The sequence below is a fragment of the Micropterus salmoides genome, unplaced genomic scaffold (genome assembly GCF_014851395.1).
Source record: "Micropterus salmoides isolate LMB-PRFRI ecotype aquatic unplaced genomic scaffold, ASM1485139v1 Ms_hic_scaffold_11, whole genome shotgun sequence".
NCBI lineage: Eukaryota > Metazoa > Chordata > Actinopteri > Centrarchiformes > Centrarchidae > Micropterus > Micropterus salmoides.
Window position 1 is genome coordinate 29,340,172 of NW_024040152.1, and position 21,923 is coordinate 29,362,094.

The 21,923-nt window shown below is 39.6% G+C and overlaps 2 protein-coding genes and 1 long non-coding RNA gene across 3 annotated transcripts; 1 reads left to right on the plus strand and 2 right to left on the minus strand.

Moving 5' to 3' along the window:
* The first annotated feature begins 2,734 nt into the window (after positions 1-2,734).
* LOC119898046 (dendritic cell-specific transmembrane protein) lies at positions 2,735-7,415 on the plus strand. Its single transcript, XM_038712180.1, has 4 exons — positions 2,735-3,524; positions 3,670-4,768; positions 4,846-5,178; positions 5,260-7,415. Exons 1-4 carry the CDS (start codon positions 3,490-3,492, stop codon positions 5,317-5,319), a joined length of 1,527 nt encoding a protein of 508 aa, XP_038568108.1. The 5' UTR covers positions 2,735-3,489; the 3' UTR covers positions 5,320-7,415.
* dpys (dihydropyrimidinase) lies at positions 7,268-21,179 on the minus strand. Its single transcript, XM_038712181.1, has 9 exons — positions 20,928-21,179; positions 18,082-18,240; positions 17,586-17,765; positions 16,148-16,337; positions 15,645-15,801; positions 15,212-15,353; positions 13,527-13,669; positions 10,521-10,728; positions 7,268-7,823 (listed from the first exon to the last, which is right to left on the minus strand). The coding sequence occupies exons 1-9, from the start codon at positions 21,177-21,179 to the stop codon at positions 7,764-7,766; spliced, it is 1,491 nt and encodes a 496-aa protein (XP_038568109.1). The 3' UTR covers positions 7,268-7,763.
* On the minus strand, positions 11,288-13,520 carry LOC119898048. The gene is made up of 2 exons (XR_005443475.1): positions 13,104-13,520; positions 11,288-12,976 (listed from the first exon to the last, which is right to left on the minus strand). It is a non-coding gene; the product is annotated as an uncharacterized LOC119898048 (long non-coding RNA).
* Positions 21,180-21,923: the final 744 nt, after the last annotated feature.

Sequence of the window (21,923 nt, forward strand, 5' to 3'; positions counted from 1 at the left end):
GCTCCAGAACCAGAAACACCTGCAGGAAGTGATAGGAGGAGAGAGGAGAGGGACGAGAAAGCACAAGACAACAGGAAAGGGAAGAAGTCGAGTTAGTAACATGCATTAATGGGATGAGGTTACATACAGAGGGAGAGAAAGAAGAGGAGAGAGGAGCTCAGTGCATCATGGGAGATCCCTCAGCAGTCTAGGCCTATAGCACCATAACTAAGGGATGGTTCAGGACTCACCTGAGCCAGCCCTAACTAGCGGAGCGTGGAGCTGCGCTCGTCACTGTCACTTTTTACCCAACCGTCCAATCACAGTGCAGGAGGGGCGGGACAAACACCACACCGAGCACATCCGACCTTGAACGAAACGATGTGCCAACTCGCCGAGGTGTTTCCTCGCCCGCAAAATCTCATGAATGCACGTACGGACAGTCTGTGCTCTCATGTTTCAGCCTTCTCTTCATGCAGAGCAAGGGCCAGAGCAAGTAAGCCTACCCTACTTTGTGGTAACATTTTTACATTCAGTTAAATTAGCCTACTTGCAGCACATCACCTCCACGGAAAGTATGTATTATAGCAACCACAGTGTCTCGAAAAAAAACACTGTGCCTCCAAAACGCACCCTAGCGCTCCCAGCTATGCGTTTTCAGAAGAGCAGGTGGCGTTTTCAGCTAGGCAAGGCAAGGCAAGTTTATTTGTATAGCACATTTCAACAACAAGGTAATTCAAAGTGCTTTACATAAAACAAAAAAAGCTGTTAAAAACGCTTTGGTGGACACGGGCTCTAACAGCTTTGTAGGTGAGAAGAAGGATTTTAAATTCTATTCTGGATTTTAAAGGAAGCCAATGCAGAGAAGCTAAAACAGGAGAAATGTGGTCTCTTTTCCTGGTTCCTGTCAGAACACGTGCTGCAGCATTCTGGATCAGCTGAAGAGTCTTAATGGACTTTTTCAAGTAGCCTGATAATAAGGAATTGCAGTAATCCAGGCTAGAAGTAACAAATGCATGGACTAGTTTTTCTGCATCATTTTTAGACAGGATGTTCCTGATTTTCGCAATATTACGTAGGTGAAAAAAAGATGGTCCTTGAAATTTGCTTAATGTGAGACTTAAACGACATGTCCTGATCAAAGATACTGTATCTAAGATTCCTCACGGTGGTGCTGGAGGCCAGGGCGATGCCATCAAGGGAAACTATATCTTTAGATAATGCGTCACGGAGGTGCATAGGCCCCAGAACAATAACTTAAGTTTTATCTGAGTTTAACATTAGAAAATTACAGGTCATCCAGGTTTTAACATCCTGAAGGCACATTTGAAGTTTAGCTAACTGATGAGTTTCATCTAGCTTGATTGATAGATATAACTGAGTATCATCTGCATAACAATGAAAGTTTATGGAATATTTCCTGATAATGATGCCTAAAGGAAGCATATATAAAGTGAAGAGGATTGGTCTGAGCACAGATCCTCGTGGAACTCCATGACTAACTTTGGCGTGCATGGAGGACTCATCGTTAACATGTACAAACTGGAATCGATCTGATAAATAGGACTTAAACCAGCTTAGAGCGGTTCCTTTAATGCCAATGAAATGTTCCAGTCTCTGTAATAGGATCTGATGGTCAATGGTATCAAATGCAGCACTAAGATCTAATAAAACCAGTACAGAGACAAGTCCTTTGTCTGATGCAATTAGGAGGTCATTAGTAATTTTCACCAGTGCTGTCTCTGTGCTATGATGAGCTCTAAATCCTGACTGAAAATCCTCAAATAAACTATTGCTATGTAGAATTACACACAGCTGTTTGGCGACTGCTTTCTCCAGGATCTTAGAGAGAAATGGAAGGTTAGATATAGGTCTATAGTTGGCTAAAACATCTGGATCAAGGTTGGGCTTTTTCAGAAGAGGTTTAATTACAGCTACTTTAAAGTACTGTGGTACATAGCCTGTTGATCATACAGTATCTAGTAGAGAAATGCTAAGGGTAAAACTTCTTTAAGCAGCCTAGTCGGGATGGGGTCTAAGAGGCAGGTTCATGGTTTAGATGAAGATATTATTGATGATGTTTTGATATTATTGATGATTGAAGATTTTAGTTGGTAAAGATTGAGGGAAGCAAAGCAGTCTAAACATATATCTAGTTTTACAGTTGTTTCTAAGGTTCCTGAGTTTGGAGATAAGTCAGTGCCAGTTGAGGGCTGGTCTTGGTGAATTTTGTTTCTAATAGTTAGAATTTTATCATTAAAGAAGCTCATGAAGTCGTAACTACTGAGAGAGAATTTTCCAGTTGGTGGAACGCCAATTCCTCTCAAGTTTCCGCGCTATTTGCTTTAATTTGCAGCAAGCCTGCAGTACTATCAACAAGATGATCGATTTGGGAGGGACTGAAATTAGCATAGGAGTCCTCTGTTACTTTGTGACTTGATAATGAATATAGAGCTCCTTAAATTTAGCTACAGCACTATCAGACAGAACTCCTCGGCCTGTGCCTGGAGGAATGTGAGTATTAATATGACTGGGAGGGGTGAATTCATTTAGGCTAACATATTCTCCATCACCCAGCCAGGTTTCAGTAAGACAAAATAAATCAATATCATAATCTGATATTAGTTCATTTACTAGTACACCTTTAGAAGAGAGAGATCTGATGAAAAGAGTCCACATTTAACTTTCCTATTCGTTTGCACTATTGCTCTTGTGGTTTTAATTTTTATGAGGTTTTTATGCACAGCTCCTCTTCTGTTTACCTTTGAATTAAATGTATGAAGCTAGCATGGCAAAAAACAAGTAACCCTCGGTGTTTGACATGCAGTGAGGTGATTGGATTGAAATTATAAATCAACATAATTGTTTGATTGTTTTTTATTTGATTTCAAAGATTTTCTGTTTGAACTCTACATTAAAACAGCCTTTGACTCTTTTACCAAGTTATTGTATGTAACAGTTTTACAGGCTTTTCAAAAGCCTACGCACCAACTCTTTTCACATGCAGCATTTCAGGGTGAAGCTGCTGACGTCAAGACAAGTTATTATATTTTCCTGTTAAAAGTTGTGATCTGAATTAGATAGCTGCTTTGAAGGCAAATCATTCAACCTTGATTATTATGGTGTAATTCAATGACTTTACAATTTAACAATGTGGAAATAACCTTATAAATCCTAACCCTTACGTTTCCTTATTGCTGTGAAGAGGAGTCTACTCTCACCTCCTTCCTTTAAAAGCTATTTCAGAGCTTTTATCAAGTTAGCTGTAGTTGGAACATCTTAAGGTGTACACACCAAGTAATCTGAATTTATTCATGGCACATAATCTGGCAACCCTCAATAAAATACTTGATTTTTACCACCAAAAGCATAATCAAGTTTCACACACTGTTAACAGTCAGCCTCTGTGTGCTTCTGCTTTTGGTTGAAAAATAGGGATGACCGGGAATGACGAATGACTGTGGTTTGAGGGACCAGAAAGGTTCCTGTTTTAGCTGTATTTAAGGATACATGCATGAGAATAGATGTCAGGCTCTACACAGAAGGTTTGTACTTTGTGATTTCATTCAGTTAATATTCATATAAATATATAGCAGATTTCAATTGACAGAAAGGTTAAGCCATATAGTTGAACATAAATGTTGTAAATCTTTTGCAATTATCTATTCATCTAATCTCTGTTTTTTGTAGCTGTTGCTCTCCAGTGCTGCCCCCCCTCCCACTATCTTCTTTAATATCCAGGATGTTACTACCATGGACTGCAATAAAACAGAGCCTCGAGGATATCGGTCATCTGGCGTTGGATGTTTTCATAACTGGTAAAGGGGATGGCTTTCGAATAACTCTCATCCTCCTCCTCACCTGTAGCTTCTTCAGCCTCCTGCTCAGCTCCCTGCTACTCCTGTACCTCCTCTCCACCCTGAACTATGAGCTAGCTGTGGCTGGAGGGATTGCTGTCTGCTTTGGGACACTAATGACAGTTGCCCTCTTCCTATCAAAGAGAGTAAGGTGCTTAGGGACTTTATTTGTGATCTCTGTTTTCATGAAGAAGAGTCGGAACCTGCTCCTGACTGCTGGGACCAGTTTAGTGGTTCTTAGAAATATCCGCAACACCTTGGAGAACCTCACAGGCCTGGTCAGGAGCATGATTTGCAACCTGAAGGCCAAGAAAGCAGCCATCATTGCTCCATTCGGTAACTATGTGAAGATGCTGAAGTGGCTTGGAAATATGCTCAAGGGGGTTACAGACTTGGGGGTTTTGAACCTTGACTCCCAACTCAAGGTTTCACACAGACTGGAATCAGAACAGTTCAGGGAGAAACTCACAGAAGCAGAGCAGAAGCTGAATGAAACTGTAAAGTATGTACAGTCCCTTATGAATACAGTCTCCTCTTTGACCGAGCGTCTGTTTCCTGCCATCAGCTTCCTCGTGCTCATGATGTTTATAGCGCTGTACATAAAAAAATTCTGCAATGACATGAAGTATGAAAACAGGTTCATCAGCAGCAAATTTGTTAGTTTTGATGAGAAGCAGAAGGCAGAAGGAAAGCCCCATGTCCTCCCCCTCACACCAGAGGAAGAGAAGCTGTACACCGCTGTCCCCTCTGCCCGCCCCACCACCAGAGACGGGAGAGCTATCCTGAAATTTTGTGTTCCAGTTGTCTCCCACTTTGTATCTTGGGTCATATTTGTAACTGTGGACGCCTTATTGTACTGTTTTGTTGATATTATAACAACAAAATTATCTGAGCTGGAGCCATTCCACGTCCCATTGTTAATGAGCATCAAAGTAAGTATTTCTGCATGTATGGCATTTGTTCCAGCCAGTCAGACAGCCACTGAATACTTCTTTATTTATCTTCTCAGGGGAATGCAACTTTAATAGGTATACCATTTGTTGAAGAAAACCATCAAAAAGACTTTTCGTACTCTGTGACCCTGTTTGAGAAGAAGTGTCTTCCTAAACCCAAGCTGCTGCTCTATAACTCCGTAGTTCCTTTGGCTGCCATCCTGCTCACTCTGCTTATTATGGCTCTTGTGGCTGCCAAAGTGGCCCAGCTCAGGCTGATGGTCTGTGAGCGATTCTTCTCCACTGCCACGGAGGAGAGAGTGGAATACTTGCATTCCAAAATCCTGAGGAAGAGATCGAAAAGGGGGAGGAAGACAAACATCTGCAGCCTCACATCACTCTATTTTAAGGTATGTATTACTGTATAGCAATAGTTATGTTTGGAAATCTTGGTGTATATTGCATAAGGGTGAAATGTCTTCTCTTTTCAGCCACATTTCTGGTGCCCTCTGCTCTTCAGGCCCAGGGAGAATCGACAAAGTATCGTGTGAGGAAGTTTCTGCTGCATGATTTTTTTTATTCTGTGAATAAGGAAGCGTACGATAACATAAGAAAATTCTACCGTCGTGGTGAGGACAATATTTTTTGATGCTGTCGATTTTTGAAACTGTCGATGTTAATATTTTGTTAGATAAGTAGGTAGAGTCTGGTAAAGTTAAAGTCTGGTAAAGTGGTTTCCAATCAAGACCGCAGATGGTTGATAGAAGTGTCCCACAAGGATCAATAATGGCCTGCTGCTATTTTCTAATAATATTTATTTTCCATTTTTATGCAGACAATACAGTCGTATTTGCCATTAGCTCTACCACAGACCTGATGTTACCCAGATTACAGTCTGCTTTTAATGACCTCCATATATAGATACTTTTCTATATTATATTGCACGGGATAATATATATATATGTATTATTATTTAACAATAAACATGCTGCTCAAAAACTCTGCCTCATTATTCATCTTTACCTGTGCTGCATCAGTGTTATTCAGCATGCTACAGTACTTCATTTATATCATTACATGATATATGACATTGCCAGTTGACATGAAAGTTTCATATCGATAGTAGCCAACTAATTACAGACCATATATCATGTGGTTATGATTCAGTTCAGGTTAGCTTCAATGAGCACTCAGCAACTAGACATTACATTGCATGTGTCAGGGACATTAAATACAAATTACATAGTATTTGATGAAGAATTTACCCCAAACTGTGAGCATAATACACGACATAACAGGCTATACTATTATAACTATAATTTAACTTTACAATTATGCAATCATAAGGGTAGAAGTCGATCCTATTATTTATAAGCACCTTATGGTATTTGTCTTAAATAATAGAGCGCCAAACAAATTCTGTATTTTACATCCATGTGTAATGTTCGCCTGTGGAGTGTAGCACAGCGACATTTGCTTACATAATCTAAGACTGAATAGACTGAATAGCACTGTCCACTTACACCCTGTCACTGTGCATTAACGTCTCGCAGGTGTTAGAAAGTGGAACTACACTTGCTCTTATTTCAATTCCTTCACATCAGTTTCCCATCAACTTCCTTTCAAAGTATAACATTGCTGTTGTTCATTCAATGTATATGGTTTAATCCCACTAGTCTAAAATTATTTTAAAGTTTATCCTTGTAGTCTATGATATGATCAAAGTGTTATTTCCTATTTGAATTAACTTAAAGAGCAATCAAAGAGTTGGTTAAGAAAAAACTGTGGCTCATCAAATTGTTCTGGATGACCAGACCAGATTGTTTGTGTAATTTGTATTTAAAAATGCAATTGTGCACTCTCATACGTGGTATAATTAAAAATGGCAATGACCTATTCCAATTTAAATGAATGCTAAAATGGACATTCAGTTACACAAGCGGAATAATGGCGATTCAATATTTAACTTGAATCATTACCTCCATTTTTTAAAGTTCAATTAATATTCAAAATGCTTCAGTACATTCTTCCTTGTTATTTACTGCTATGAACTCCAATTACAATCCAACAGGGCACATCTCACCATTTTCAGAGACACTCCTGACTGTACGTTCCCACATCATCCCTTCCACTGTCAGAGACAAGAGGAAGGAAGTGGTACAGCTCAAGGATGAGCAGGCCTTCTGTGACTCACACGCTGCCGCTGACCCGTGTGGCAACCTGATAAGCTCACATTATGTCTCAACTGGCCCTGTGGCATAATACCACGCCAGCATGCCAGCCCAATAGGAAGCTGCCACATGATGCTCGGTGACAGCCACAGACCTTTTTACCAAGGGAAGGAATGAACACAGTCCATACATGGGCATAGATGGAGTGCATATATGATAATCTGCAATCCTGCTGAATATGCAAATACAGAGTCAATCTGGGTCAGCAAAGAAAATCTTAATATTTTCACACATGTCAGTTGAGAGTATTTCATCGAGGGACGGAGACTTTTGGGTGAAAAACATCAGTTTAATTACCAATGGCAACAAAAGTTTTGGAAAAAAAGGGTTGAAAATTAAAATAAAATGCCCAGTAAAAGCCCTATTTTTATTCTTTACACTGAATTACTAGATTGTGTAATGTATGTCAGAGCACATATAATTTTCAGCAGTATACTGGGTTCTACTGCCCTGTGTGCTAAGCAGAGCTGAACTGGAAACCTCACACAGCTGAACAAATGTAACAAAGATATTATCTGCAGACAGAGCACTGACCTCAGTGTTGACCTTCACAGTTGACCTAAAGACCAACACAACCACCTTTATGTATAACTTGCTGAAAAATTTTAGAATTTTAAAAATTAGAATGTTAAAAAATGCAGAAACAACTAACAGCAGGTTTATCAGTGGGAAACAGCATTCATTTGTGTTGAATTTGGTAGCTTCTGCGTTGTACTGGAGAAACACAGCTGGAGATTCCAAGTGCCATGTTCTAGGTCAGTTGTTCATACAGCTATGACTTTGCCTTCATAGGGCTTTCTGATCACAGCTGTAGGTTTCCCCACCTGCAGGCCAAATACAAAGCAGAAAGAAAGGTTAAGTGACCTTTATGTGTAGTACCTCATCAGGATCTGGTTGCTTCAAATTCAACATAAATCTGAATTTCAGTCCTCTGAAAGGGGCTTTACATGTGAGCAGTATTTCAATGTCCTCTATTTTTCCACTTATGATGCTCACTTTATGAACAAGTAATAATGGATTACCATTATCAGTAAATACATTGAACCCTAGCTCTCTTCAGAGTTGGTATATTCATTCTCTATTCCCTTACATTTTTGGGAAATAGAGAGTCAAATGAGAAGGTAGATACCACTGTCACATCTGTACAGTAAATATAAAGCTATCACCAGCAAAAAGCACTATTTTTCTGAACTCATTACTACACATAAACACAATCCCAGGTTTCTGTTTAAGACTGTGGATCAGCTGGTAAACCCAACCCCTCCTCGTGCCTCAGCTGGAAGTAATGATGACTGTGAATTGTTTTTATCTTATTTTACCAATAAGGTGGTGTCAATCAGAGCCTCTATTACCCCCGCGGCCTCTTACTCAGAGGTTCCTCACCAGCAACAAGACAGTTTTAAGCAGTTTTATCCCATCGACTTGTCTGAGCTTTTCAAAACAGTATCAAAAATGAGAGTGTCCTCCAGCCCACTTGATGTAATACCTACAAAGTTTTTACTGAAAGTAATGGATTCTGTTGGGCCCCATTTGATCTCTGTTTTTAACAGCTCCCTATTTACTGGTTGTGTCCCTGATTATTTTAAAACGGCTTGCGTGAACCCACTTTTAAAGAAACCTGGTTTAGATCCCTCCCTCACACAAAATTTTAGACCAATTTCAAAACTGCCTTTTATTGCAAAGATTCTAGAAAGAATTGTGTCCAAACAGCTGCTCACTGTACTGGAAAATAACAAATTATTTGAAAAGTTTCAATCTGGTTTTAGGAAGTACCACAGCACTGAGACTGCCCTGCTTAAAGTCACCAATTACCTTTTAATGTCTGCTGATGAAGGTATGTGCTCAGTCCTGGTACTCCTGGACCTTAGCGCTGCTTTTGACACCATTGATCACATCATGTTAGACAGACTGAGGCAATGGGTGGGGATCACTGGTACTGCCCTAGAATGGTTTTCATCCTACCTGTCAAATAGGAAGTTTTGTGTTTCTATAAACAACTATGTCTCTTCGTTCTGTCCAGTTAAATATGGTGTGCCTCAGGGTTCGGTCTTAGGACCCATTTTGTTTTCCTTGTACCTGCTTCCCCTTGGACATATTATCCATAAACATGGTATTTCTTTTCATATTTATACTGATGACACACAAATGTACTTGCCCGTCAGATCCACCATAAGACCCTGGAATGCTGAGTTCACTTAACAACTGCCTTTGTGAAGTTAAAAAATGGATGTCAAATAATTTCCTCCAGCTGAACTCAGACAAAACAGAAATCCTGGTCATATGGCAGATGGCAGTATTTGTTTTGCCATCTGCCGGGTCCCTAGTAAATCACATTAAGCCTGTTGCAAAGAATCTTGGTGTCTGGTTTGATACCAATTTAAATTTCGAGCAGCACACCACAAAGCTTGTTCAATCATGTTTTTATCAACTTAGAAATATAGCAAAAATTCGATCCATGTTAACTTTTAAGGACACCGAGACCATTTTACACGCCTTCATCTCATCACGCCTGGATTAAAAAGAAATATGACCACATTACCCCTATTTTAGCTTCATTACACTGGCTCCCAGTATGTTTTAGAATTGACTTGAATTTTATTGATCACTTTCTTCATGGCCTCTCGCCTTGTTATATTTCTGACGTTTTAGTCCCATACACACCAGCACGTACCTTGAGATCCTCGGGCAGAGGTCTGTTGTCTGTTCCAAAGTCTCGACTGAAAACTAAAGGGGACAGAGCGTTTGCTGTCAGGGCCCCGAGGCTCTGGAACAGCCTGCCCGAGGAAATCAGGTCGGCTGAGTCAGTGAACTCTTTTAAGTCCCTTCTTAAAACATACTTTTATAGGAGAGCCTTTTCCGATCTTATTTGACTTTATTTTATCCCTTTTATTTTATTCTATTTTACTTATTTTATATTTTTCTTAAAACGTGTATTTTAGTCTTTTCGATGTTTTCTTGCTTTTATCTTGTATTGTTTTTGTATTATTGTCTTTACACATGTTAAAGCACTTTGTAACTTGTTTTTGAAAAGTGCTCTACAAATAAATTATTATTATTATTATTAAAAAGCTGTACTATGTTCACCAGCTAGTTGCTAACTTTATCCGTCTGCAGCTTCATGCTGGATTGGAAAGTGGGGTTTTAGGACTTTTCTGAAATTATCTTATGAGAGTGGTAAGAACAAAACAAAGCTGTAGAGCTAAAGAGTCAGAGTCAGGTGAGAATTCTTTGTAGGTTCACCACTATGAGTGGCTCACAAGTCATCTGATCCATTTTTTATATAAAAATAATGATCTTAGCAGCTTTAATAATACTAAAGTAAGTATTGCACATGCTATTTATACATATTGTTTAATTCTTTTTTTTTTGACATTGAAAAACAATTTTGTGCACCAAGTAACAAATATAGTGATTTCGGCCACAGACATGGAGCAAGTGGTTTAAGTATACCAGTGTTGAATGGTAACATTTTACTAACTAATGTTATTTTCTAGTAATGAAACTTGTGGGGCTCGACTGACCTGGTCCCTTTGCTTGATTCTTTTGTAAACAAATTCAGAGAAGGGTTTTCTATGGATGAATTTGCCGTGCCCTGGTGACACTTTCAGTCGCCCATCTCCATAGACCACTTTCCCTCTTGAGATAGTGATGACAGGGACACCGTGGCACTCCATGCCCTCGAAGATGTTGTAGTCCACAGCCTGGTGGTGTGTCTTGGCTGATATCTTCCTACCAAGACACAAAGATAACACCCACAGGTTTGCAAACAGCTATTAAAAAAACATCTTCGGAGCAAACTTCTTTATCAAATGCAGTCCCTGTGATAAGTGAGGTAATCAACGCATGCTTTCTGAATACCAGGCAGAAAGAAAGAAAATGAAGCCATTGTGAAACTTTAATGCATTCCGTTCTAATCTGAAACTGATTGAATCAGGCCAAGATGTACTCGTACACAGCACTGAGTTACTGCAGCTCATTTAACAAGCAATATAATATGATGTATTATTTACATCTTTTGATCATGTGATGCTCTCTTCTCTAAAAGGCTGGAGTGAGATGTTGAATAAAAATGAGCTTTGATGAAGAGACATCATCACTTTCAAGTTTTCACCCAAACAAATTATGCACTGCAGAAATTATTAAAATACTTTAAACTATTAATCTCTCGTAAGATTGATTTAATATTCTTTCATGTACTGCATTATGCTACTGCTACGATCTCTCTCCAACAAAATGTTAGCACTGTGAAACATACAAATACCGTTTTGAGGTATTAGTACTGTTTATGTTAATGCAACATATACTACTACTATATTGTACCTTTTACTCCACTACATTTATCTGACGAATACAAGAAGTACAAAACATACCATTTGAGCTTGTAAAATGCATTGTTTAGGAACAAACTACCACGCAATATATATACAGTAAGGTATTTGAAAACAGCTCCATTTTGAGCAACCAGAGTAAAATGTGGTTTACACATTACAGCATTGGTAATAATAATCCAATAATATAATGTATGATAATATACCACTCAAAGTGGCTATTCGCATGCATAAAAGCATCTACGTTTAACTCTCGACTCTTTAAGCACAATACTTTTGCAATAACTTGTAATGACATGACAAATTATAGGCCTCTTGGCAGCAAAAGGAAAAAGCTGTGAACACAACACTGACATATTGTACCTAAAAGCAGTGAGTGTAAACCAAAACTGTACAGCTTCAGAGTCCGCTTGAAGTGAAGCACCTGTGTGCTCCCACCACTGCCTGTTGTTACTAATATCAGTAGCAATAACTTAATGCAGTTTCAAGTACATTCTCATTGTGATAGAAGGGCTTTCTTGGAAATGTAGAAAATATCTTAGAGGGAAAGCCAGTTACACTTCATAGTAAAATAATCAAATGCTCTGCACAGTACAGTTTAATGATGTCTAACAAATAAATCATACCTAAATAAAAAGACTAAATCAGCGAGGAACAGTGGAATAAGTCTGACTCAGCTGGCTTCCTGAAACACATTGAATTCTTTTTTGTGTGTGAGCCCTTTTCCCCCATTCACACGTGCGCATTTCCTGTTGATTTGTAAAGACAGACACCGTGCCTAGTGTGCAGTGACAAAAACAAGACATGCCCTCATTATTCAAGTAGACCAATTATGAGACACAAGGCAATTCACCGAGCATCCTAGGCGTTTCTGGTTATGCAACTGTTTTGGGCCCCGGGCCCCGGGTCCCGGATGTTATGAAGCGACACTTGCGCTGAGGGCAACTAATTACGCCGTTTCACAGATGAATTCACGGCTGCAGCAATCAAACATGAGGCGCTGTCATGCTTGAAAGGCATTATAACATCCACAGACACGCACACATGGTAAAGACAGAATCACACAGGTGATGTCTGACGATGACGGATGTGAAAGAATCACAAAAAAAGTAAGCTCCTCTTCTGTAAGTATTGTGAAGGTATCAGGTCTCCACAACCTTTTCCAATGTTACCAGTGAATTTATTTACAGCAAATTACACTGGGGTGTAATGTGTTCTTCTCCAATTCACATCAGCGGTTAGTAACTTCCCTGAGGGACTCAGCCCAGATTCTCCAGCAAACTGAGCTATGCAGTGCCATTCTGGGTTATATAACCCTGAGTGTGCTACAGTATGCAAGCTACTGGAAAACTGTCCTCTGTGCTTGCATCTGTGCATGTGCTCCACAGCATATTTGTTCTACACCCCATATGTAGGACCTACTAAGAATAATAAGAAAACGAAAAGAAACAATCACATGATCCGTTTTTATACATAGCCTTACGATATTCTGAGCCAGTTACTGAAAATAGCCTTAATACTGTGTGTTCTGCACTATGAAAATTGGTTTAGCTCCCACATGAAATATTCGTCATCTTTAAGATCCTCACCATGACCCATCAGCGTCGTCCCACTGATTCTTAGCTTATGTAAGTGTGTTAAAATCCTTCCTAAAAAATAACCAAACATGGAAAAGAATGAATCATTCCAACAGTCTTTTTTAATGACTGATGAATGTGATTCATATGTAAATCGTTTTATGCTTTAATTTGCAGCTGTAGATAAGTGATAACATACCCTGACTTCTGGATAGAGCACAGACGTAATCAGCTTACATGCCGAGGTTAGTGTGTGTGTGTCTGCAGAGGTGGCACAAGATGAAAGATACATCAATTCTCTTTTTAGTTGCCTGTATCTATAGCCTGCATGCTTTAATGCTAAACTTTATAAACCTTATCTTATTCGACCCAATGCTTGACACCCTGAAGACATGCTTTCAAGTCTGCCCAATGTTTCAGCAGCACCATCTGCAGTTTAAGCCGCTGATAGTGCTGGCAGAAATGTTTAACTTAATACTGAGAGATAAGAGAACATTCAGAATGTGCATGGGAGTCATGCACATTTGAAACTGTAGACACACAGTGTCCGAGAGCCTTCTTTTCCTGCTCTATTGCAAAAGCACTGCCCCATATCACTGAACGGCTAGAATTGGGTCCTCACCTTGTCATCTTGGGGTCCCATATAACCACATCAGCATCTGAGTTCTTGGCGATACGGCCTTTCTGCGGGTAGAAGTTGAAGATTTTTGCTGCGTTGCTGCTGGTGACGGCTACAAATCGATTCTCGTCCATTTTTCCACTGTGCTGAGGGGAAGACACGCACAAAGCAGCCAGTCTGAGTAAGGGGCCACAGTGGATGTCAACAAAATAAAGAATTAGCAGACCAAAAGGTCAGTGCTTAACTGTGCAGCAAGCAACTCATTTCTGCCAAAATATCATCTAATGTGTGATGTGTAAGCATTGTTGCATGTGGTAAATCTTTCCGGTGGCCTTGGGGCAGCCAGGCTGAAACACTGTCCTCACAACAACGGTGAGAAAATGCAATGCCTGCTCTTTGCTGCAGCTCTTAGAGTTTATTGCCTAAAATGCTTGTATTTCAGTTCAACTAATCTCAATAATGAGAAGAGTAGAACAATAAGAGTTAATACACTTTATACATTCTTAGCTCAACGCTATCCCATTATGCCCTGTAAAAGTACCTACATGGTCAGAATGACAAAGTCTTTGAATCTTGAATCTAGCCAAACATTAAACTTGATAATGAAAGTCATGTATGTACATGGCTCACTAAAAGATTAGAAAATGTACAATGGACCCTGCTCTGTTTTAGTGCATACACACAGGCCCCAAGGCATGACAGATCTTTATAACTTGATGTCAGCAAAGGGGCAGCAGTCATAGGAGCCCTGTAATTTGAAGTGATACTGTGCCTAAATTATGCATATTATTTCAATAATTTGGCATTCATACAAGATGAGTAATCAGCTTTGACTATGCATCACAGTAAGAAGACTCAAGCTGACGTAAGATACATGCAAAAAGGGACATTCAATTTAAAAAGCACAATTTCATCTCTGGTTATGTTGTTCTTTGCTATAGACTGGCATTGCGAGACTAATTAGAAAATGCGTATTAGTCTGGAACATCTCATTCATTTTCGATTTCCAAGGGGCGTTATCAATGGTTCGAGACCAAAATGCTTCTAGACCGTAGAATGTATATAAGAAAGACACGGTAGACGCAATTGGATAGACACATGCAAGTTGTGACTGTGCTTAGTCCGTTTATAGTCATGAACATTTTTTAGAAACTTTCTCAAATTACAGCTAAATAATACACTACAATGTGTTTCTGAAAACATTTGGGATAGGAAATAGGCAATGCAGTGACAGAATCTTGATTCATACTTGATGAGAACTGCCTAGTTTGACAGTTGACAGGTGTGTTGCACTGGACGGGCCAGCAGACTGGAAGCATGTCCAGACCTACAACCAATCAGAGCAGCGTGATGTGTGACTTTTGAAATCTGGTAATCCAATCAAACCAATCCCATGTTAGATAAACGGATGTGATTGGCCCAACTGGATCCATATCAGGTGGAAATCTGTTCCCAAGCTACATTGTCGCTTTTTTATGCATGTTTTTATTCAGCCCACAGCCACGTCACTGTGAACGCTCTAATTTCATGGATACTGACAGGATGCTGCAGAATAGTTGTTAATAGCAGATTGTGCAGCTCACACTTCTGCTGTTTCAGACTTCTGAAGTCTTATTGTTGAACAATGTCTGATAAAGAGCAGTCATATTATTATTATTATTATTATTATTATTATTATTAGGACGTACCACTCCTTTCTCCCAGATGACAGACATCCTGTCCTCCACTCCGTTCACTCCATAAGGGATCTTGGTGAAGTCATCTTTGCCGAGAGCCTTCTGGCACACAGAAAAGGTGCAGTTGTCCGTCCCCGTCACACTGAGATCATCACTAGCACATTTGATGGATAAATAAAGGTATGGATGAATGACAGAATAAATGCTGGAATGAATAAGCACACATAACAAAACAAACATTCATACTTATTTAGTCATCATTCAGTCTGCCATGTCAGCACCAGCATCTTTGCCTCAGTCCTCCTTCTATACTCTTACAGAAGCCAATTGCTCCGAAACATAAATGCTAAATTACAAAGCACTGAAGAATTTCACCAGTCCTTACATGAGATTTTTTACAATATGCGGTGACACTACTGGTTGCTACACTTTCAGCTCCACCTACTTGGCTAGTAGGTCCATGAGGTACCCAGGGGTGCTGGGGTCAGGTCTGAGGGGAGGACCCATGACAAAGCCAGCAGCATGGGCCCATTCTTTGTGCCAGTAGTGAGTACCGTCAGTGCCCAATCCAGCTGCAATGGGCTCCCCGAACACCACACGACCTGTAGAGAGAGAGAAAAAAACAAACAAATAAAGTTGTCAGAAATGTCTTTTTACTGTTTAAGAGGTCATATGATGACGCCTGAGCAAGACCACCTTCTGAAGAAGGCCATGGAATATGGCCTAAAAGTTTAGGAATATAAGTTTAGGAACCTTGAATTTAGAATCTTCTCTGTGTTTTAAAGGCTTTTCCACCATGACAAGAAGAAAGATATGTAGAGACACTGAATAATTAAAAGACACTGAATGTCTAATAATACTGGGTCTGGCCTTTTAAAGGCCATGTAGGGCCACCAACTCTCAACCTTGCTCTATTTCAACAGCAGGTGGCAGCAAGCCCACACTCACCAACTCTGCGTGCATTAGACACCACCTTGGCGGCAGATTTGCTCATGACATGGACCACATACAGCGGGCAGTTGACAGCATGGGCGATGGTAATGGCTCGCTGGGTGGCCTCGGCCTCCACCTCCTCTGGCCGACACAGCTCATGGCCCTCGGGCCCCGTGATGCCCATTGACAGCATCTTCTTAGACCCCTATTAAGTCCCAGCAAGGACGGGGACAACAAGGCAGCATAAAGGTTAAGAGAGATAGAATGAAAACAGCATAGTGTCTGTCCAAGCAGAGAGGCAACAGACTACAACAGATACAGCTATACCTAAACTAACACTGCAACAAGCCAAAGCAGTGCTTTAAAACAAGTTAACCAAGAGTTCCAAAATCAAAGACATTTTTCCCTTTAAATATATAAAACAGAACAGAACATTTGGGTTAACAATACAAATTAATGCTTACTACACCTTCAACACATTTCCCACTGATCATGTCTTCCCCACCACAAGAGACACACGTTTCACTTTTTTGGCATTTGCTGCTTCCTAGTGGTGAATTGTTGTCATGACATTTGGAAAAAAAGATGAATTGGAAAATACAAATGCATTTATGAGAAATAATTGGCCATTTTGACTTATTAAATCAGAAATATACAGGTACAAGTAATATCATTAATTATAGCTCCATTCAATTTTTGTATTCTGTTATGCCAGTGAGCAATTATGAACAATACAGAGGCCGTGGAACCAGCATATGTACACAGGTCAGGTGTACTTAATGTTACTAATTATACTGGTGCTTCTCTGGATAAGACATATCAAACCATGTCGGCATTATAGACACTGGATAGAGCAAAAGGCTACTTGTGGTAGGTCATCACGTTGCTTTCCTAAACATTTGCTCTCATTGCTAGTATAGACAGTGTCAATGGGCTTTGAGCCACTTGGAATATGCAGGGGCAAGCAATGAGTCAACACGTCCCTTCATTCAGAGCTTCCAGCAATTCTCAAGTTATAAGATGCAATTTCTGCATTGTTTCTACTGATTTTCCTGTTACTATTACTGCCACAGTCTCCTTTGACACTTCTATGATCAGGACCTTGCATGAACACACACTTAGCTAACAACATGGTTAAACATTAACACATAATTGTTTACTGTGTTGTGTTTACACATAGACGCTATTTACCTGACCTGCCCTAAAAAAACTTTTCCTGGCGAAAAGGGCTGCAACTTGTTCTGCTTGCTACTCTAGTTGGAGGACAATTAGCACTGTCCGTGCTAGCAAGAATCTTCTACCAGTTCAATTCTGTATATTTACCAAATAATTAACCCTATTGCTTGAGCTAAGACTGGAACAAAAAGGAAACTAATACTATTATGGGTTAATATGAAAAGTGTTGAGTACCATGAATTCACTCTAGTTAATAAACATACCAGCTCATACTAACCTCTGCGATCAGGTCTCCATTTTCAGCATGCACCTGAGCTATAGCTCCAACCTCCTTACACTGGGAGAAGGCAGCATATAGCTCAGAGTCCTGCAGCATATACACATCTTTATAGGCCATAAACATCTTGAAGGAATTCACTCCCTTCTCTTTGGTCAGTGTCTGCATCTCTTGTTTGACCTAGAGAAGGAACGGGTTGGGAGACATACATGGAGGAATCACTCTTAATAACTAGCATATACTCCTACATCCCTCTGAAAAGGGTGTGTGTGTGTGTGTGTGTGTGTGGGGGGGGGGGGGGGGGGGGGGGGGTGAATTGCTTGGTGCCTTCAGCACAATAGAAACACAAATCCTATTCGACATTTTTATTTTTAACAGACACTTCTGTGTGCTGCAATTTCTGACCCCAATTTATTTGGAATTGACAAGCATACTTGTAACCTAACACTTTGCAAAAAAAGTTTATTTAATAACAATGATTTATGAACTCATTCACCTTATCACTCCACCATGTGACGGCGACATGCAGCGAGTAGTCGCAGCAAACTTTGGGGTCAGCTGTCTTACGCCAACAGTCATAAGCTTCCAGGAGAGACTTGCCTTTTTGGGGAATGACAAAGTCCAGGATCATTGTCGTCCCTCCTGCTAGAGCAGCCTGGTAAAATACACAAAGTACCACACAGATACAAATTAAAGATTCACTTGTGAATGCTTCCAAGCTATGTGATATGCTTCAAATAAAAAAATCTAATTAAATCAAATACTCTCAAGAATTCACTAATTCGAGTGGGATGTGGCAGAGGTTTGGAGAAGAAGGCCTGAAAAAAACTTTAATAACTGATTTCTGATTAAATACATCAACATTATCCAACTTCCTATCAATTATAAGATGATATAAGGACACATGATATCGAACCATGTTATACTTGTTGAAAATAACCAGATGTAACAACAAACTCTCCCGAAAAGCTGAGAGTACAGATGTTAAATGCGGTGGTTTTCATGTCGGTGGATGTTGCATCACATTGGTCAACATACTGCAGTTTCCTTTGACACTGTTATCAGGATTACACAATACCAATACCAGTCATCTACTTCAGTGGATTTAGGGAACGGAAAATGCCCATAACATAGATATTGTTAAAACAAAATTATACAGTTCATTGTTGTGGACAATATAACAGAAACGACACACAAGCTAATAAAGTAGCCCAGCTACCTATGTGAAGCTGAGAATGTTGGGTTTTTGACAGATGTTGATTCAGAATGATGGCTATTTGTTGCAGTTTAGTCAGTGTCTGGTATAACTTGCTGTGAGTTCTACGCATTTGTTTCCCTTTGCCACATCAGAACATTTTGTTCAGCTGTGACTGATGCATTCAGACAGCGACTCTCTGGTGTCTTTGTTCCTCTGTAAGCCACTTTATGTCACCCTGACGCCTCAATTACAGAACTTATGATGGTCATACTTCTAACAAAGCTGACACAAGCTGCTAATTAGCAGTGGAGGAATGTACACTTACTCAAGCACTGTACTTAAGTACAATTTCGAGGTACTTCCATTTTATGCTACCTTATACTTCTACTCCACAACACTTGCCTGACAGCTTTAATTACTAGTTACTGATTTTAGATTACGATTTTTAACCTTTCCTGTCCAGTGAAAACCATGTATCTCCAAAAGTGGTGATTATGAATTTAAATTTTTCTGATAAACTAAAGGTTGAAGACAAACATATGATGACCACACAGAAAAGGATGCATTGCTGTAGATTAAACCATTCCACAGAATATTAAGTAGCTAAAGTTAGCACAACCCTACAGCAGTAAAATGCAACATACACATAAATGCAGCAGAAATATAAATCATGTTGCATTGGTGTTGCACAAACTGCTCAAAATCATGCACAACACTTCACATCCTGTGCACGAACTACTAGTTGGACAACAAAGTATCTTCTGTCGGGGGCCCCTTCAGGTCTGCAGAAAAACGGACTGCTACAGGAAGTCATTCCTCTTAACCTCCCTCATGCTTGTTTGCCACATACCTCTGTGTTTTGTGTTAAGTTGTGTATGTTTTATCTATCTATCTAAAAACATAATAGTACAACACTGACAGGGAACATTTACTGCACTATGAGTACTTTTACTTTTGGTACTTTTAAGTACATTTTGCTGATAATACTTTTACTTAAGTAAGGCTTTGAATGCACAACTTTTACTTGTATTTGCACAGTATGATATAACTACTTTTAATAAAGGATCTGAATATTTCTTCAACCAGTGCTAGGTATTTTGATTTGTTATGACTAACTTAGAGCACTTACACATAGCCTGAGTTAAGTCAGACAAGTTCAAAATACACTTCTGGCCACAAACTTCAAAATAAAACACTAGCATTAATATTATATAGAAGACATGTTTTTGCACAAACATCAGGCTAACTATTTCAACTATTCAAGTAAAATGAATCAGTACTAATACTGCAAATGAATCCCACACCTACATCAGTAAATGTCATAAAGGTATTTACTACCAGTGGCCAGCTTGCAGAGGCAGGGAATTGGATACTGGAAATTCTTAAGATATCCAAGTTCATTTCACATTGATTTACACTCAGGACAGTATGGGAAGTCTGGCTATTGCAGCATGCTGTTGTGAAAAGTAATTAAGTACATGCACTCACAGCTTTAAGTGTACTTTAAAGTGTACATAATTACAGTACTTTGTATGAGGTACAAGTACTCTTCTATTCAGTAGCAAATATTTCTTCACAGTTTATTTGATAACTTTAGTTCTATCCATCTATTTCATCCAACATTTATTTGATAACTTTAGTTATAGAATTAAAATTAGCCCACCTTTACCAGCAGCAGCAATAAAGTCATAGCCTGTATGTTAATTAATGCATCAATATTCAGAATTCAGTATTGTAACATAATGGGGGCCATTCAGCATGAGCAGCTACTTGAATTTGTGGTATGCCTATTTTGAGTTGTTGGTTTTTTTTGCTAATATTTTTGTACTTATTCCAAGGTAAAAATTTGAATGCTGGACTTACAGTATCATATATGATATATATATAAATACGTAACAGTATTACTTTTACTTAATTAACATCCGATTACTTCCGTTTGATGTGACATAAGCAGGCAATAGGCTAACTGCCACTGTTATAATTAAAAGCGGTTTCGACAATAATAAAATAATATAGACCTACAAAAAATAATATACAAAAATTGCGCCTTAGGGTGAAGGCACGACCGCTTAACTTCCGTTATTATTCGGTTTGACATGTCTACCTTGACCCGTGATCTTTTTCTATGTGTGGAAAATATTCACCTTGGTTCCGATATAGAAGTCGTCCACAGACGTGGTGCCCATGAACGCCAGCTCCATGTGTGTGTGCGCATCGATGCCGCCCGGGATCACCAGTTTATCGGTGGCATCAATAACAAGCACTCCTGCTGGGATCTGCAGATTCCGTCCAACTTCAATTATTTTCCCATTTTCGATGTAGACGTCGCTGATCACGGAGCAGTCCTCATTCACAACTTTACCTCCTTTTATCAATATCCCGTTGGGCTCTGCCATTCTTGCTGCACGCAACTGAGAGGTGGTTTAATAAACTGTAATAAAGAGCCAGAGTTTTGGCAAACTGAGGAGGTGTGGCAGCGGAGCAGCAGATCCGCCCTGAACCGTCGGTAAGGGCTTAGTGAGTGGCTCAAAGGTCATGTATAATATGGATGTCCAGCGAGTTGCAGCAGAGCATTCATGATTAATCAACTGTTACACGTGTCAGACATGGCCTTGTTCAATTTCTCACAATAGGGTTATAATGAACTCAACCAACGCCCTCTGCATAATAATTAACAGCAGCTTGGAAGCTGCAACACATATATTCTTAACAGCAATTTCTGTAATGAGGGGAATTTCCCACAGAAATGGTACCTTGAAGGCATCAATATAGATGTCGCGATATGTGCAGGTATGTGAGTTTAACGGAAAAAAACCCAGACGACCAGAGATGTTTACGTGTTAAAGTCCCCCGCCCCCCCAAGCCACTCCTCCAAAAGATAAGGTCATGCGCAATGTAAATGTCCCAAGGCGGAGTGCACGCAGGTAGGTAGATTAGGCAGGTAGGTGCTTGCAGCGGCAGAGTAGGCCATTTGATTTATTGATTGCTGACAGGATGTAAGGCAAGGCTAGTTTATTTAGCACATTTGAACAACAAGGCATTTCAAAGTGCTTAACATAAAACAAACTTAACAGTTACTTATAAAAATGTTAAACAGAAAATAAAAACAAGATAAAAAGTTAAGGGTGCAGTGTAAGATG